The 17500-nt window shown below is 41.7% G+C and overlaps 1 protein-coding gene across 1 annotated transcript in view; it reads right to left on the bottom strand.

Annotated features, from left to right (window-relative positions):
- Positions 1-17145, bottom strand: part of LOC110978132 (uncharacterized) — a 32390-nt gene extending 15245 nt beyond the window's left edge. The window contains exons 1-3 of the mRNA XM_022232874.2: positions 16456-17145; positions 12340-12396; positions 1269-1324 (exon numbers count right to left, since the gene is read on the bottom strand). Of these exons, the coding sequence (XP_022088566.1) occupies positions 1269-1324; positions 12340-12396; positions 16456-16525 (183 nt within the window). The 5' untranslated portion in view covers positions 16526-17145. The remainder of the gene's footprint in view (positions 1-1268; positions 1325-12339; positions 12397-16455) is intronic.
- Positions 17146-17500: the final 355 nt, after the last annotated feature.

The following is a 17500-nucleotide window of genomic DNA, read 5'->3' as shown; positions in this document are numbered from 1 at the left end:
CGTATTCGCTTTCACATCAATATTTTAATTAGATTTCCGTATACATGTAGGTCAATTTATGCTGCTGTTGACTTGACACTTTGAAAAGACAAAGTTCAGGTTTGTATCTTCATACGCACTCATTTGCTTGGTATCCGTGATCTGCCATTTTACTATGACACCCAGTGTTATTGGGTTCAAGTAGTATCGAGGTGATTAATCGCTACGTTACATTAACACGACTGGCTGGTTAAATCACTTAACGCCAAAAGAAACAATTTGCTCCCCCAAATAGATTCACGCCCATATCTTCCAGAGACAAAAAGTAAACTAATGAATGAACTGTTTAGCAAAAGGTTTGGTTGGTTATAACACAGATGAGAAGCTTTTTTGCATCAGATCTTGCATCGTACATTGTATACAAACAGGAAGATTATGAAAGGACTTGACATCAGAATCAAATTAAACTAAGTCAACCAATCACATGTTGGTCGATAATTCCTTTTGCACACGTAAAATGTACCGAAAAGAATACGTCTTCTTAATTTGTACATATTTAACTTCGTGTACGAATACCACTTTTGATACAAACAATATTCTTGCTTGAAGGATAATGACATTGTTACAGCATCCATTCAGGTTTTAAAACTAAATAATACTGTGAGAAACGAAAAACGAAAAAAAAAAACACATAGGCACAGAATGTATAAGCATTGATGTGATGATGGCACTATCGCCCAACTGGAGAAGAATTTGGAGGGTTTAGATGAAGGGGCAGTTAACCGCAATCTTTCTCTGAAGTTGAGAAAAGATACAACTATTAAATTCATTGTTTTTCCGGAACAATTCCTATTCTTTTTTAAATCAATATTTTCCAAGGTAAAAAGTGGGCTCATTTGTTTTTGATTCTGCAATCTTCGACATGTGTTTAGTGTTCTCTGGTTAATCCTTATGCTGCCATACTGAGCAAAAGAAATCTTCACATGTTCATTTTTGGTTAGAACGACGCGATAATCTGGTGTCACGGAACTGAATAAATTAAAAATATAAAACACCACAATGCGGAAATTTATGAAAAAAACCTCACATTCTTGCTGATACCACAGGGAGATCAATGAAAGGTTACCAAAACAAGATCGCTGTCCACGACTGTGCATAGGACTGATAAAAACAACAAGTTTGACGTAAGTTCCCCACTAATGAAGTAATCAAGCTTTGAAAAGAAAATACTTGCGTCATGCAATCACGTTATCTAAGACCAGACGACGGTGCTGATAAAATTATCCCACCTGGTTCCAAGGGTAGCTCTCCTGATTGAGGTCGACTGACTTCGTTCTCTTGCCGGCTGTTGAAACACAAGGGGGAAAAACAGAAAAGAAAACATGTAACCCACATTAATCATCAATTATATCTGTTGAAGATTGACATCATTACCAAGCCTTTTCGGTCGTCAAAGACCTTCAATTACAACGTCTGGATCATAATATTTGTGTAACAGTTTCTTGGACGTTCCTTTTCACCTAATCTGGACGGTGTGGTGTACGTGTGATCGATGGGTGTTTCGGGTCCTCACAGGGTACAATGAGAAGAAACGGAAATCGTGTTGGAAATTGAACAAGGAACACACTGAATTAGGAGTGCAGCTGAGCAAATCTTACTCTGGCTATACCAAGGGAATCGCCTTGGGGAACAGTTAAGTATTGCTGCTGTTTCATTACGGCCAAACTGCTCGTCAGTGATACAAAGCATGGTGGTATGCATTAGAAATTGACATTCGTTCATATATATATGACAAATGTAACGTTGGAAATGAAAATGACTGTTTAGCTTTTACTGCACGGGAATTTAAAATTCAAGTATTTTGTTATATTTCTTAGTAACTCGCGCTTGCTTGAGCAAAACAATGACTTCTTCGTCCAGCGAGAAATTGAAATGAATCATACGCGAGAGTCCGGCTGTTACGGAGGCTGTGACGCGCACTGTGTCCATAGCAATACCGGTAGCGAGGTGGGTAGCGAGGTGGTTGGCAAGGTCCGACCCCAGATCAGAGCAAAAAAAGATAATTTTAATTACCGATTTTACCTTTAAAGAAGCAGTGCTTTTTAAAAATTATTTCGTCCTTGTATAGTGTAGCCGCTAGTAATTGGCAACTGCTCCTTCAAATCCGAGAAACGAAGGATCTTAGGAACTTTGGTACAAACTATCTGGCTTCTTGTACTTAATTGTCACTTTTGTTCTGGATGAATTAAAACTTTTTATATGGTTGCCTGACCAACTTAGAATCCCTTAACATGTTGTTCAAAAGTAGATATCCCGTGAAGCTGGTATGTTCAAGCTTTAAGAATTCGGTGTAAACATACATACAAGACACCATTCTATCGAACCCCAGAGGGCGCGACGGAAAGAAATAATCTGTGTGATCTCTAAAAGAACGTTTTTTGTAATATATGTGAAACCAAAATGAAAAACATCTACTTTGTGGATTCCACTCCGCTCTTGATGAACATCTTACTGACGAATTTCGGTCACAGAAACTTTCGATTTGAATAACCCCAGAGGCGACACAGGTCCCTCAAATGAACAGCACATCCAATCGTCCTCGATGTGATACACGAAACCCTCGCAAGACAAATTGATGGCGATGCTCTCTCCAGGACTCAGCTGGATGTTTAAGAGCTATTAGACCTGCTGAAATTAATTTGCTGAGTCACCTTGCGGTGAAACCTGCGCAGAAAACAAGTCCGGCTGCTCAAGTGCGTTCTGTGTTATGGTTTCTGATAGTTTACCGCGGTGTACTTTAATATGAAGGAATAAAAAGGCATAGCCGTTTTACAAGAAAAAAAGAGAGTCTCTTGAGTCTCAGTTTTTCCCACCACACCCTTCAAATTCCTTCACGCGCGACCTCTCTAACTCTCTCTGGGAAATGAAGTCCCTCTTGTTAATGTCGCCGTATATTTCCCCATCGACCCCCTGGCGTAGGCGTCCTCCAACTTAGCTCTAATCAGATTGGATGGCATAACCGGACTACAATTTTCATGAACGAGGCTGCCAGAGTGAATAACATGCATGTACATGTCGTAATTCGGCACATGCTGCTGTTTATGTTTGAGCCTCGACGTTAATTATGAAACTTAATTTTAAAAAAGTCGTGCTTATATCTCTTGATGTGCTAACACAACACACACAAAATGCATAAACCGTAGAGTATCTGCCAGTGAAACCCTCGCATATCCATAGCACCAGTCTGAGGTATTGATTCAAACTCATTTTAATACCATAATTTTCCAGTAATGGTGAAAGGTTCAGTCGTTTTCGTTTCCAACAAAGGATATAAAGAGTGTATCAACGATTAGTTTGGAACATCCTGACAATACTCTGGATGAGACAAATTAGTATAATTACAGGGTGCTTATTAAAGGCCTCTGACCTGCCCTCTGACCTGCCCCAGACGTTCACAAGAAAAAAAACTCTGCATTGTTTGAAACACTATGAACAGACCTACTGACTTCACTGTGTAGAAAATAATGTCCAATAAATGGCCCTTTCAAAAAATTCGACCCTATAGTATCTATGCCAGTGATGCAACAGCAGTCAAATCTATCACGTCTGCGAGCATTGCAGATTACAGATGGAACTTTCTATTTACATGTCACCAAGATGGCCCGCTAACTCAAGACCTCTTCTTCAATGTCAAATGATGAATGTCAGCACCTCCACGACACTTAGTGTCAACAACGGAAGATGTGATCCCATTACCTACACTAATCCTGCATTCAAGCCTTGGGCAATCACCTCTCCCGACCCCCCATTTTTTTTAGGGCAACGACTCACTAATACCGAGCCTTACCAATGTCCCCCTAGCGACTTGCTAAACGACAGCCCCAGGGCTCATGTTTTAATTAACGGGAGACGTTGTGCTTGGAGTCTTTGTCAGCAAGGCTTCGGTGATTTAATTCGGTCATATTTCTGGTCGCGATGCGATCATTATCAACCCCCCTTTGGGAATTATTCACCATTGCTGATTGGAAAGCGAAGCCAAAAAAATAGAAAGACTTGTAAATGTCTCGCTTTGTGCGGGATTTTCGTATGAATATTCGAAAGCAATACAATTCAGATTTTTTTTCAGATTACCAAAGACAGGACCATTTGGCATTAAGCCTAAGTTACGAACTCTCAAGGGTTTCCACGAAGTTTGCAAAACGACGAAAAAGTTTGAATTTGCGGTAACCAACCATTAAAACTTTCTAATTAAGCGGAAATTACACGCAACAGGTGAAAACCAAAGGTACTCATAGCGACGATCAAATGATAAAACGAAATATGACGGCCTTGAAAAGTTAATACCAAACGAAAGAGGTTCGAATGGAGCCATGCGATATGGAATTTGACATCCACGCATCGCCAACCGTCCCCGCATGATAGCCAATCTATAGTGTCCACATTATAACCCCTACACCTTTGGGTAGTGCAGCAAATAAGAAATAAGAATTGTTTTGGTTTTCCTGAAGTGAAACTATTCCAAGCTTTTCGTGGCTGCATTGTCAGATAGACTTCTGTCATAACGGGAAATGCACAAAACCCATTAAATCATACCACTTTGCTCGAGAGAGATGTGAAATAAAAGGCTGTACTGAGAGGTTGTTCACATTCGCCCGTGCTTGAAGTATGTACGATAATGGACACATACATTGTACATAAGGGTGTAGTAGTGAATGTCAACAGGGTTTACATTGTAAGTTCTTAAAGACAAAAAGGTAAAGGCAATATTTAAGACCAACCATATATATAAAAATTATTTATTTCGCATTAGAAATCACAAGCCTTTTTTTCCACCAATTGGTCTTCTGCTCACTGTGGGATATTTTTTTAAGTCTCCACTTCGTGTTGCCGCATGAACTGAATAGCGTCAATGATATCCGCGTTTGTTTTGCGATAGATACCCCTGAGACTTTAGGAGCAACGTTTCCCATAATATTGATGTACATAATATTTTTGTTATAAAACAAATCTCATGGAGTACCCTTATTTATTGGCAGAGAATGGCCATCGGGAGATTTTACATGTGAAACATTGTATGTCTGAAGTTAAAGCTACGAAACCGAAAATATGATAGACCACAGCCTTCGTAGTGACGGCAAACACCGGCGTTAAGACAATTACAAATATATATTTGTGCAAATGTAAAAATTCTCTCATTTTTTGTAAATGACCACAGTAAGGGCAGTTTAGACTTTAAAATTTTTTTTTGTTTTAGGTCATAATTTTTTCTCCCTTCAGCCTTAAAACGAAAGAATGGATTACTAATAACTCAAAATTGACCTATCAATCAGTTATTTAAATTATGGGCAGGTAGTTTCCAGGAATGGAACAGCGTACCGTATCAAAGCTTTTTGAGTAAGCTATTGTTGAAGTGCGCTGAAGTTCGATTGAACTGCTGAAAAAACCACTGTCACCACGTAAAGTATACACAACACGCAATAGTTGAAATGGGCGGGAACGTTAACCAGCCTAATTGAACTTGAGGACCTTGTCCATTTCGCGCCTCCTTGTTTTAATACCACAAGCGAAAAAGGCGTCTGCAATCACACACGCAGGTTATTTACACGTGCATGGTCGTGTGAAGAGGTAAGACACGACCCGGAAACGTAAGATGATCAAGACCAGCGTGGCTGTAACAGCGTTTGTTATGTCAAACAATGCTGAAGTATTATTCTTTACTGACCAAAGTGTGTGTGACAGCTGCAGATTTTCTGACCTCTTGTGAGGATATGTGTAATATATTGAACGCATACCAAAGATTGCAATTGCGCGAAACCAAAATCATTGAAGGCTCCAAAATTTAAAGTGCGCAAGTATTTCACGTTGCTTTGCGCTATTTTTAGCAATTTAATTGACTTGATAATCGTTTCTTTACTGTGTATTTTAGAGGCATAATAAAAATAGAGGTGGCCACAGAAGGAGCTTGGCTTCATTTTTCAGCTCGTTACTTCGCAAATCCTTATCGAGCTCATCGTTCAAGATTCGGGGCGAAGTAGGGATCGATCTCACAGTTTGCCAAGAACCGCTCCATTACGAGTATTTGATCATCGCCCGCGTGATAAGGCCCAGATGACCCCCCTGCCACACGAGACTTCTTTCACCGACTGACTATTCAAGAACAGTTTGCCGAGGACAAATATCGAGTCTGCTAATACCCTTCTGAAAGTGTAGACATGCTCTGACAGAACAAATTTGGTGAAATAACGAGCCTATTGACCGTCCAGCTATAGAGGAGGGGAAATTAAACGTCTGAACCCTCTGCTGGGATTGACCAGTACTGGTACTACATTTCACTGCACGTGGTTCAGAGTAGAGTCACAGGTATGGGGTTGGTCGGAGCTGATGGGGTTCATAACAAGTAAAGACCGACAACGCATCTGGTTTTAACTCCCTACAAAATCCAGCATCGGTGTGCTTTTTATACCAAGTGCGTCATGGGAGTGTACGACTTTTGAACTTGTAAGAATGCCCCTTTCCCCCAAACGTACAGAGCAGTAGTTCACAGTTTTCTGGGGCCAACCTCTGCGTCATCACTGACGTCCCTCCGTTTTTCTTCCGACAATTTACGAAACTTCACGTCATTGATGTATACACTTCTCTTGCACATAAAAGACTACATTAGGGCACCGTTATTTTTCCCTTGCTGTAGGGGAAACTCAAGGGGCTTATTTTTGTGTATGGCCTTGATATATCAAAGGTGGATCAAGGGGGGGGGGTTGACACAGCACTTGGTGGCAGCAGACCAGTTGCTCTTCGTTCCACTTGTAAGGGGAGACACAATTTAGTTGCTTTGCATTGAGTGTCCTGTAAACTTTGCAGACTGAGACCTCAGACCTGGAATAAATTTCAATTTTGGGTACGTAAGGTTTCATTCAAGGACCCCAGACTTTCCCGTGCCGCCTCCCTCTCCGGCGACCACAGATGTAAGTTGATGAGAGTGAACATTAACGGTAAACTCAGTCATCACTTTGGTTAACAATAATTGGCTTCGGGTCACGGACTAAACATGGACAGGTTGTGTCCTGTATTCAGAGGGAACATTACGTCGGTTGCACTCTTGCTTGATTAAGCTATTGCTTGTTGGCAATTCGGTTAATGTACCTTTGATGGTTTAATGTGAAACAACGGCACACTTCGTGTCGTATGATTAGTTACACGCCGAAAATTCGTGCAAGGAAACATTTCCTTCGTCACAGTTCTTTGAAAGTTGTATTAAAGAAAACATGGTGTGAACATAAAGTTACTACGAGCAGGCCTCAAATCAGGTACGGTAAACAACGGGAAATGAGCGGATTATATTTCACCAGAAAAACAGGTCAGGAAGGTCGTGCAAAAGCTTTAATTTCCCCTGAAGATTGAAAAAATAAATAAATTAAACCCAAGAGCTATAAGGACAACATTGCCGTGTAGCCTTCTTACCCAGCTTACTACGCACGCAGGGCGGAAAATTGCCGGGTTTAATTTTACCATGTAGTAAATCTCGCCCATCAGAATCCATGGTGCGTACCCAAGAATGTGACTCTGGAGCAGCTTATTGATCGGAGCTGAAAACATCCCAAGAACAGGCAACCTCTGGCTCATGTGACGAGGCGAGCCGACAAAGACAGTAGATGTCAACCTGTCACCACGTCAGTATTAGGAGTAAGTATGCTGCGTCCCACACGAACGGATTGATTAAAAGGAGAAAAAAAGCAGGACGTACAAAATGTGAATGGAAGTATGCTCACTTCTATCACCGGCAATACAAAGAAGATGCACCTGGAGATTAGGTCGCACATTGAGGATTGATATTCTTGTAAACACAGTGTCGCTCTCCTTCCTTCCTTCCTTCCTTCCCAAGGAATGTCACTTTTCAAATACAGTCCTTTTGCATGCTTCCTTCCCGATATTCATCGTATCTTTCAGTATCACTTTTACCAATTTCAATGAGCCGGTGCATTTCAGTGTATTTGAGATTTTTCTGCTCAAGTAAAGTGTGACATCCTTTTGGGCAGAAATCTTTATTGTAACAGCTATTGCAACGGAATAATTTACAATAATTTTGACCACTTTTCTGTCTCCATTTTTCTTGATTCGTTGACGTTTATATTTTCGCACGAATAAAGGCTATTCAACGAGAAAATCTCTAAAATGAGCATCGTCTTCCTAACCTAACATGATATCAAGCAACATTTTGTCGGGAGAAGCATGGAATATTGTATATGTTCAAAAGGTGTACTTTTCGACAGGACTTAACAAAAAAGTCTTATAATTAAGTGTAGAAAGTTACCCAATATGTGTTCCACAATTGAATTTATGTTGTTGGCCCTGTGAAGAAGGAAATGAAATGCGCCACTTGAGCGCATAATATTGACTACATTGGTTGTCGTTCGATTTCAAACATTTCCCCACGTGATTTAATTTGAAATGGATCTACGTTAAAAGTGGTTTCAGGAGAGCGATCAAATGTTATCCACACCTTAGACATATTAGATTACATTTAATTGCTATTTGATTCAATACACAACTGTAATGATCAAGATGCGTATACAATGATCGCGATCTCATTCTGCAGCGTTATCAAGCATCCTCGTAAAACACCTTTCTGTCGTATTAAACACCGACATTCGGCCTCAGAAAAAAATGCAGCCAGTTGTGGAAGCGATCACAAACTTTAAGTGCAGAAGTGCTCAGCAAATACACTGTAGATTTCTTGTGACAATCGACCCACGATCCGAGCACTTCTCAGTGAGACAGACGCAGTCTCTCTCGGGAGTACGTGTTTCTTATCGTCCTGGCACACACACCCTTTTTAGGTCTTTCAGTGAATTGCAGCAAAACCTCTTTTGTTTCACCACAACCTCTCCGTTTTGTTGACCAACTCGTCGGCCCGGCACGGCGAAAGATCAATACCTTTGAGGAGGGGAACGAAAAGCCAACATGCCCCGCGGATTTTTTCTTTTGAAATAATAGCCAAAAGTAGAGATTTTCTGGTAACACCACTGGAATTCGACGGGGGACACCGGCGGGAAACCCGTTAAGACGTAGAGAAGATCATGTCGTGGTTCACGTCGCCACTGGCGCATTATCAGGCCGTCTATACCTCTGCCTCGGGTGACGATAGAGTGATAATGGTTCGTATACGATGAGGCAGTGCTGTGAAGCACAGATATCGACTCCTCCAAGGGTATAGGGTCGACTAAAAAACCAGTAAGTACAACATTAACGCCGTACTAACTTGCAGGGTAAAGTGAACATCAACTTGGGATTGTAGTCATCTCATCGATTCCGAGATTACCGTCCCGGCGGGGAATAATGCACTGTCAAGCATGCACTGTCACTGATTTCACAATAAAACGAACTATGGACGCAATATGGAGGTTGATTTGTTAAAGCTTCTTTGGCGGGCTACTAAGCAACTTAAGGGGTGGTTTTCGTTGTAAAAACCCAAAGTAATATTTATGTGGAGTATCACTTTTACCCCTCCAGCGAGGGAACACTACGTGAATGGGCAAGGGAGTAGATCGGTTTTCACCACGGGAGATGAGATCGGGAGACCCCTGAAATTCTCCAGACGGTGGCCATTCAAAATATTGCGTGGGGGGTAATCTAATACTAGAGGGCGTTCTTTACGATTGAAGCTTTTAATATCTGCACATGCGCACTCTAAATGTCTATTTTTTCCAAGAGATCTGCACTTTAAACTGCTAAGGCACAAGTTTTTCTTTTCTTTGACTTCCTTTTCTTAAGTGCTAATATTTCTTCGCGTGGATGATCATGCAGACACAGTGATAGTCCGCATTTTGCCTAGTAAAGCACAGAAATGTTGACCGCGTTCACCTTGGCCGTGATCCGTCGTTGGTATACGGACATCAAAACTTGCCTAATGGATGGTGCGGACCAGCGTTAGGATCACTATCGGGATAAAAATCCGTGTGAAACAAACAGACCCCTTGACTACGTACCTGAGAAAAAGAATTCTTTGAAATGTTCATCTAAAGGACAAGTACTGAAGCAGCGTGGCAAGCTTTTTTGGTTTTTTACTTTTGACAGGCTGTTCCAATTTTCATGTAGCGCCATAAACATTAAACTTCGGAATGTGTCATGCCCCTTAATTATTGGCTTTTTGATGGATATTATCATACGGTGTATTTTCATGAGTTCAATATCAATAAATCATTCTAGCTTTAACTGTCAACAAATATTAATTTCATGACGGAGGTAGATGTAAGAGATGGCTTATTAATGGTCGTCTTCCTGTAGCCTGTTGAACTTTACTCCAATCATCAATTATCCTGTCTGTAATTGTCCTGTCTTTAAGTTATATGACATTTTGTATTTCTTTAATTTACTTGGGTTAACTCATAAAAAACTTACTGTTCCTTATCGTTTTACTCTGTGACTCAAAATACTTAACACACTTTTTTCAAAATGTTGGAGACACAAAATACTTTTTGCTGTACGATGGTCAGCAGTGCAAAGAAAGGACCCCCTTGTTTTCCTCACGTTAGTTCAGACAATTTAGAATACCTAAGTGTTACACCATTTTAACCAGAAAGTGTAGTGCAAACGAATTCTGTACGCGTATGTGGTGATACCAAAGTTAATACGTCACGCGCACAATTATTTGTGTAAAAGGCATTAGCGCGTAAACTGACGTGCGCGTACTCCATGCGCTGGCACTGAAGTTCCTTGTTCAAATGTTGTCCCACTTCACAGTGTTGTACACGAGTCCATCAAAAATCCCCGTAAGTCTCTGTAAATCCATCACAAGTCATTCTTAAGCCGATCTAGGAGTTATTCAAATGAACTGACAAATCATTGCATTGTCATTGTTCACCCTGTTGCTTATGACTGGACTTGTGATGGACTCAAATACAACACAGCCACTTCGGTACCCTATAGAGTGCCGAAGTGTGACGTCATTTAGAACCAGTTGATGCCGTACAAACGAATGGAGTACGCGCGCGCGTTGGTTCACGCACAGGTACTCGCGCTAATGCTTTTTACACACATGAGAGTGCGCGTAAAAGGCATTAGCGCATCTTCGGAACCAGCTCGTGAACCAACAAGCGCGAGTATTCCAGTTGTGTATACATTACAATTTGGGTGGTTACCAGTTTTTTCAGCACATATTTTCTGTGCTTAACTAAGACCTGCGCTCGACAGCTCCATGATATTGTTCCAGAACTGAATATAGATGTTGAAAACCACTGTGTCATCGCACGCCATCAGTACTACACGCATAAGCGTCCAAGTACTTAAACCAACAATGGACCAGAGATTCATGCACTGATTCCCTGCCCAAATGACAATTGAACTTGTCTTGCCAAGACATATCAACACCTTGACCGACAACAATTTGAGAAAGCTTTGACGGCCAGGTCTTCTACTCCAAGATTTCCCCCGGATCGAGTTGACTACTCGATAACTCATCTCGTTGAGATGCAAACAAGAAGCGGCTACAAGACGTTTGAGCATGATCATATCTGAGAGTTAGACCCGGGCCTATATTTCATTAAATTTTAGGAATTGTTTACGTGCCAATGGTTCTGCCAAGGTCAACAAGCACTGACGTGTACACATTTACGTACACGTTGACCTGTACGTATAGCTATGGCGAACTTGCACTGGCTATAAAAAAGCATTCCCATTTCCTGTATGTCACATTCTGGATATCATATCTTTTTATTTACATCATTTGGACTTAATGCCCATACTGTTTCAGATGTACAGCGTGCATGCGGCAGTTTTATTTTAAACAAAGTTGTGCTGGAGTGAAGAGTACTAAAAAGAATAATGCTGCATGCGGTGAAATGTATAAAGAGAAGCAATTTGCTCACGCCTGATCATCGAAATGGATTTCGGAAGATTTGGACAATTTAAGAGGAATTCACCAAAGCGGCTACTGGACCTGACGATTCTCCAAAATAGTCGGAATCTTTTTGTCTGGCAACCAGACTACTACCACCCCCGATCGACGGTCAGTCAACGTCATATGAAAACTCAATTTGTAGCCACTTATCGCCTAACAAGCCCAGCCTTCCGACTGATAGGCAAATAATTAGCTCCATTAGGCCAAGGATGGATGCGACGGAGGGCAATGGAGGCCATGCCCCCAAGGAAAACATAATTAATGAGAGAAAGGCGATTTCCTTTCCCTTCCTTCTAAAAGCATTTGAAAAGTGTGTAAAAAGAACCTCACTGTAGCCTCATTCTTCAGAGAAGCCATAAAAGGTTGCATAACATTTTCAAAATTTTGCCCCCCCCGAAAATTTGGTTCTGGATCTGCCCTTGACTGGCAGTGGGAATTCGCTGCTAGCTGTAGATCTGGGAACTCACCCGGATGTGTATATGACTTCAACATGCAGATGGCATTGCACCCTCTTGGTTGGCGATCTGTGTAGAATAAAATGAGACGATTATTAAGCACGGTTGTATATAGGTTCCCCTCTGCTTGAAGGGTGGCTTTTCAATACACACACTGAACTATCAGTAAAACTCGTTCAATCCATCAACTGAATGGACATTACGGCGATAGCGAGCAACACTCCCATGCTAACTGTCTCCCACCCCCCCCATAATGTATAAAAAAATATTGCGAGCATTTTACTACTCTCACATAAAATCGCTCTTTCTTTTAACCGCAAGAAAAGGAATGTGACTGCGCTATTAATGCTTACAAAACTTTCTTAATGCTTGTATGTACTGAATATTTTGGCAACCAACCGGTTTTGTGGCGAAATCTTCATTAGTTGGCATATGGCCAACTTTTGGAGTTTCTCCCGCGAGTCCCCTGAAGCAAATTTACCAGCTATAATTGCTGAGGGTGGTTAATCCCAAGTTACAGAGTTCGACAGAAGCCAAGATTTCATCATTTACGAGCGGAAATGCCTTTGATTTTTAAGTAGCGATAGCATTTCAGTATAAAGTGGTCCATGCTCAATTGGGGCGCTTCATAGGTCCTGGAAGTTTCTTATAAATGTTATAACGAATTCTTTTTAATAGCAGATTTTCCCCCCTCATTCCATGTTATTGACATTTGTTGACATTTGTGATCAGTTACAATAAACTTCTCTAAAAACAGCCGCCGAAAGACACTTCAAATAATACTTCTTTGATACAGTTACTTTGGAAGATCTGTCTTTCTGTGGACGGATGATAAACCATCCCCTTTGAAGATAATGCCATCCTAAATAGAAGATTGTTCAGGATATAAACCAAAAGAGGCTTGAATTGCCTAAAATGTTTCCCCGACCTAAACAATTTTTGCAATGAAAAGAAAAGTGCATGAGTGTAAACAATGATATTGGGCTGGCCTAGAAATTGTGTTTGCCAAACTGTAGTTTACTAACGCACCGCTAATGATTTCTTTACGGGTCATCCATTTGCCTACAGTATAAGCGTAAGTGTTAAGGACAGGTACAGTTTCTGTCAAAGACGTTCTGGTATATCAAACACGTCGTTTTGAGAGTTTTAGGCGACCATGTTTTCCGTTCATATAGCAGGATATCGATAAACTTGTACACTCAGAAAACAAATCGACGGCTTAAGTAGTGTCCCAATTTGCGGGGAAAGAGAACTTAGGGGTCCTTGTTGTGTAGAGAGGGTACTTCATGGATTGGGTAACGGTTTGTGAGCATATTACAGTAAAGCGTGCAGTCAAGGAACTTAGGTATGAGTAAAGGAGACATGACTCCAACGAGAGATGCCCCCCCTCCACATAGTTAACGTACTCCACTGAAATGTGAAACATTATTTTCTCCTGTGTCGTTACAAGTGCATTTCATTCACGCGCCGAGCCTTCAGGAGATTTTTTGTTCAGTCATGTCTTGTGGTCATTTTTAATCCAATATCGTTGAAAATCAGACTTACCGCTCTTTGCAAAGCGAAGTTTGCCAAGACAGTTCAGTAAAAAAAATCGCCGTTTCCTACTGACGTGTTCAATGCACGTGTGATGACACACTCGGCCACAAACTTCAAATGACCGTTACAAACCGCATGCATTGGACATTGTTCAAACGTCATATTTGTAGCGATAATGAATGTCTTTAAATACATCCCAAGTTTCGGAAAGATCAGGCATGGGACAGCCGAAGTCTTTAGATGGGGAGGAATGAAATCCCGTCGCCAGCTTTGAGACGGCTGTTTTAAGGTAAAAATGTATGATTTTATGGGTTCTAAATATTTTAAAGAATAAATTAAAAGTACGGAAATAAACATCACGCAATGGTAATTTGTTTTTTTTTTAAATAGGCTGATAACATACCTATGAAATGTTTGCCTGTATGAGCCAGCCTTACTATACTTCACTGGACCACAACAAAAAACAACAGTCAGAGGCGGCGGAAAAATGAGGCTGACCCATTACATTTCCAGTAGGATTTGAGAATTAATTCAACACAATGGTTCGCTTGCAGTCCGGAAATTGGTATTTTGGTGAACTGTACTTTGCAGCGTCGCTGCTGTTTGCTTTTCAACGTTACCATTAGCATCTAAATGCCTTATTTCGCCACGCGTTAGTTTACTGGGCCTTTGTCTTATGAAACATCCAGTTGTAACTGATAACATCGTTCGACAACTCTTGAGAATTTTTAGGACGGCGTCGCGGACAGTTTCAAGGGGTAGCAATTTAAGCAAGACGAGAAGTGCAGTGGCTTGTTTCCCGCATTGGCGGATGAATCACTTTCTACATTGTTTCGTATCATTGTCGGCAGGTCACTGTCAAAGCAAACAGAGCCAAGTGGAATGGAGCAGATTCACAAGTGCTGTGGAATGCTTATTACTAATCATCCCCATGCTTCATGTGGATGTTGCTGCTTGGGATGATGGGGGTTCTTATCTGAAACACTGCCAGCAATCTCTGGCAGGTTCGCTAGCACAACCGAGATATCACTTTCAATAACTCGACCGACAGTGGTGCCTTTTGCTTCTGCCCCCCCCCGTCACTAGATCTTTCCCACTTATGTAACCACGGGGTAACTACAGTGGGCACCTGCTTCCCTTATCTAGATATAGGTCAACCCTTAGGTTACCCGTTTGAACATTTTGTATTTTACACGCCTGCATCAGGGTGCATCCCCAATGCACCTAAAAGCAAGCTGTGCCCCTTCCAAAATCAATGCAACCCTTGAGCCCTGGAGATTTAAACCCTCGTTACGCCAATGACGATTTTTGGGCCCAAAGCAAAAGGTGAAAGATACAGGAGACCAAACCTATTCTAAGTTCGCATAAGAGATAAATGAGGACGAAGCACAGAATCTACAGCAAGCTTGAGACGAGGTGGCCGTCGCATTTCATTGGCGTGTCATTCTTACAAAGTTTTTAATGTATTTTGAAGAAGACGTAACTTTGAAAGACGATTGACTAGACATGAAAATGCTCACAAAACTTATATCATAAGTACACCGTGTGACACCCGCCTATGTGTAAATAGGCGAAGAACCCGCGACGGGAATTCGTTGCTCATCCTTGGTGAACTGTCTACGGGAAATTGCGCGTTTAATATGCGCATCACGGAGTTGATCAGCTCAGAGCAAGATGAAATAACCACGCTGGCTCGCAAGATGGAATACCAAGATATTTCCCGTCGTGGCTTTGTTCGGCCTTGGATCTCGATTCAATTATGCCCTGATCAATACTGTACAACTGTACAACCTGTCGGCGAAGCGGAGCAAGATTAAAGTGTTTCGGGTCTAGGCAACTTGTACCTAATAACATTTCAACCCACTCTACACACTGAACTACAAGCACTTGGCATTATTTGGCCTGCATCCCTGTCGAGGCTGTTTGTTTTTCAGTAAGTGATGAGAAGAATCCCGTCCTTACCAGGGGTGGATCCAAAACCAATTTTTGGGGGGCCAAACTTGTTTTCTTTGGGGGGTGGTATGCATGAAAACATTTTGATGTAACCTCTTGTGGATGAAGCTACATTTTTGGACATTTTACATACTTTTTGAAGGAAAGGAGAGGAATAAGACGACAAAATGCACGTTTCGTCATTAAATGAAAAATGGCTCGGGGGGATAGCTTCCGTTGGATCTGCCTTGGTCCTTATAATCAAACACGGTTCAAAGAACCTCCATTTAATTGGAAAAAATACCACTTAAGAAAAAACGCCATTACTGCGATTTGCAAGGCAACATTTCTTATTTAATCATACTCCATCACTATCCACGCGTCGAAGTAAACAGACCGTTGAAAGAAAGCAAGTTTTGATTCTTTCATTTTCCTCTTATTTCTTCTGACATTACCTATGGTAGGTTCATAATGGTTCTTCAAAACACATTCAACAAAGACTTACTCAACAAAGAATCTGGCACTTTGTATTGTGCGGGACATCCAAATAATATCACATTTTCCTCCACAAGTCAATTCTAGTCGGTAACATGGTCACAGTATGGCGACTCTATCACACTATAAAATAGTAATTAGCTCAGAAGAGAAAGAGCTTCTTACCTTTAGTACAGTACACAACAGTCATCATCGCCATCAACAGTAGGACAAGCACACAAACGTTCGTCCCCATTCTAAACTGATCTGCCAATTCGGAATCAAGTCTCTTGTCTCTGCGCGAAGTCAAGAAAAAAGTCCACAGCCAGCCACGGCACAGTCACCGTAAATTTGCCAGAGATGGTTTCAAACGCGTACACACCGGCAACGTGCAAGGTGGCGAGCCAAATCGTGTCGGCCAGAAAATCGACCGAAGATTGGGAGGCGTGAAGAAACGAGAGAGTGGTACCGATATCGACTGCGACTGGCCGGATGTGCTAAACCGGAGCCCTTGACTGGTGGGTTCTGGTGAAATACGGCGTGACTGTGCGGCAGGGCGTCAAAGCAGATGTGGTTCGTCCCACGCTATCGCGGGACCTGAGTTCCTCCTTCTTGCAAACAAGGGGGAAAAAGAGAGAGAAACAGATGCCAGAGCGTTAAATTGTGTTGTGTGGGTACCACCGGTGATGCGCGATGCGCGAACAACGCCAATGTGCTTCTTGCGTGGTGTAAGGTTGGAAGGGGACGAAGATGTGTTCGGCTGGAGAGCGAGTCTAATGAGAACTAGGAGAGATCTTTTCGTGTGCGCTCCAATGGAGCAGCTATTTCGCGAAGCTCTGTGCCACAAGCAAGGGCAGTTTGCTTTTTCGCTGATGGCTTTCAAGTTTTTATAGAGGATCATCGGTCAGGGGCTTATCACCCACGCGAGTTCCTGCTCTTGAGTGGGTGGGGGTGAGGGTGGGTAGGGTCGTTAGGAGTCCTTATAATCAAGACAGAGGCATCAACATGTTGATAAAATCTGAGTATCTTAATTACAAACTGGCAACGGTATAAAACATGGGTTTTTGTATTTGTGATCAATTTGTAATCCATTTTCGAAACCGAATGCCGTCTCAGAAAGAGGTGGGAATTCCAGGGTAGCATTTTTGCGGTCAAGGTCATCGAGGAAACCGATTCATTAACAAATGAAAGGGTGACTGGTCATGATTTAAAAAGTCAAGCGGTGATACAT

Source organism: Acanthaster planci, linkage group LG08, assembly GCF_054643075.1.
Source record: "Acanthaster planci isolate LZ-2023a linkage group LG08, COTS_SCS, whole genome shotgun sequence".
Taxonomy (NCBI): Eukaryota; Metazoa; Echinodermata; class Asteroidea; order Valvatida; family Acanthasteridae; genus Acanthaster; species Acanthaster planci.
The sequence above is the reverse complement of the archived record's forward strand: the minus strand, read 5'-3'. Positions and strand labels throughout refer to the sequence as shown.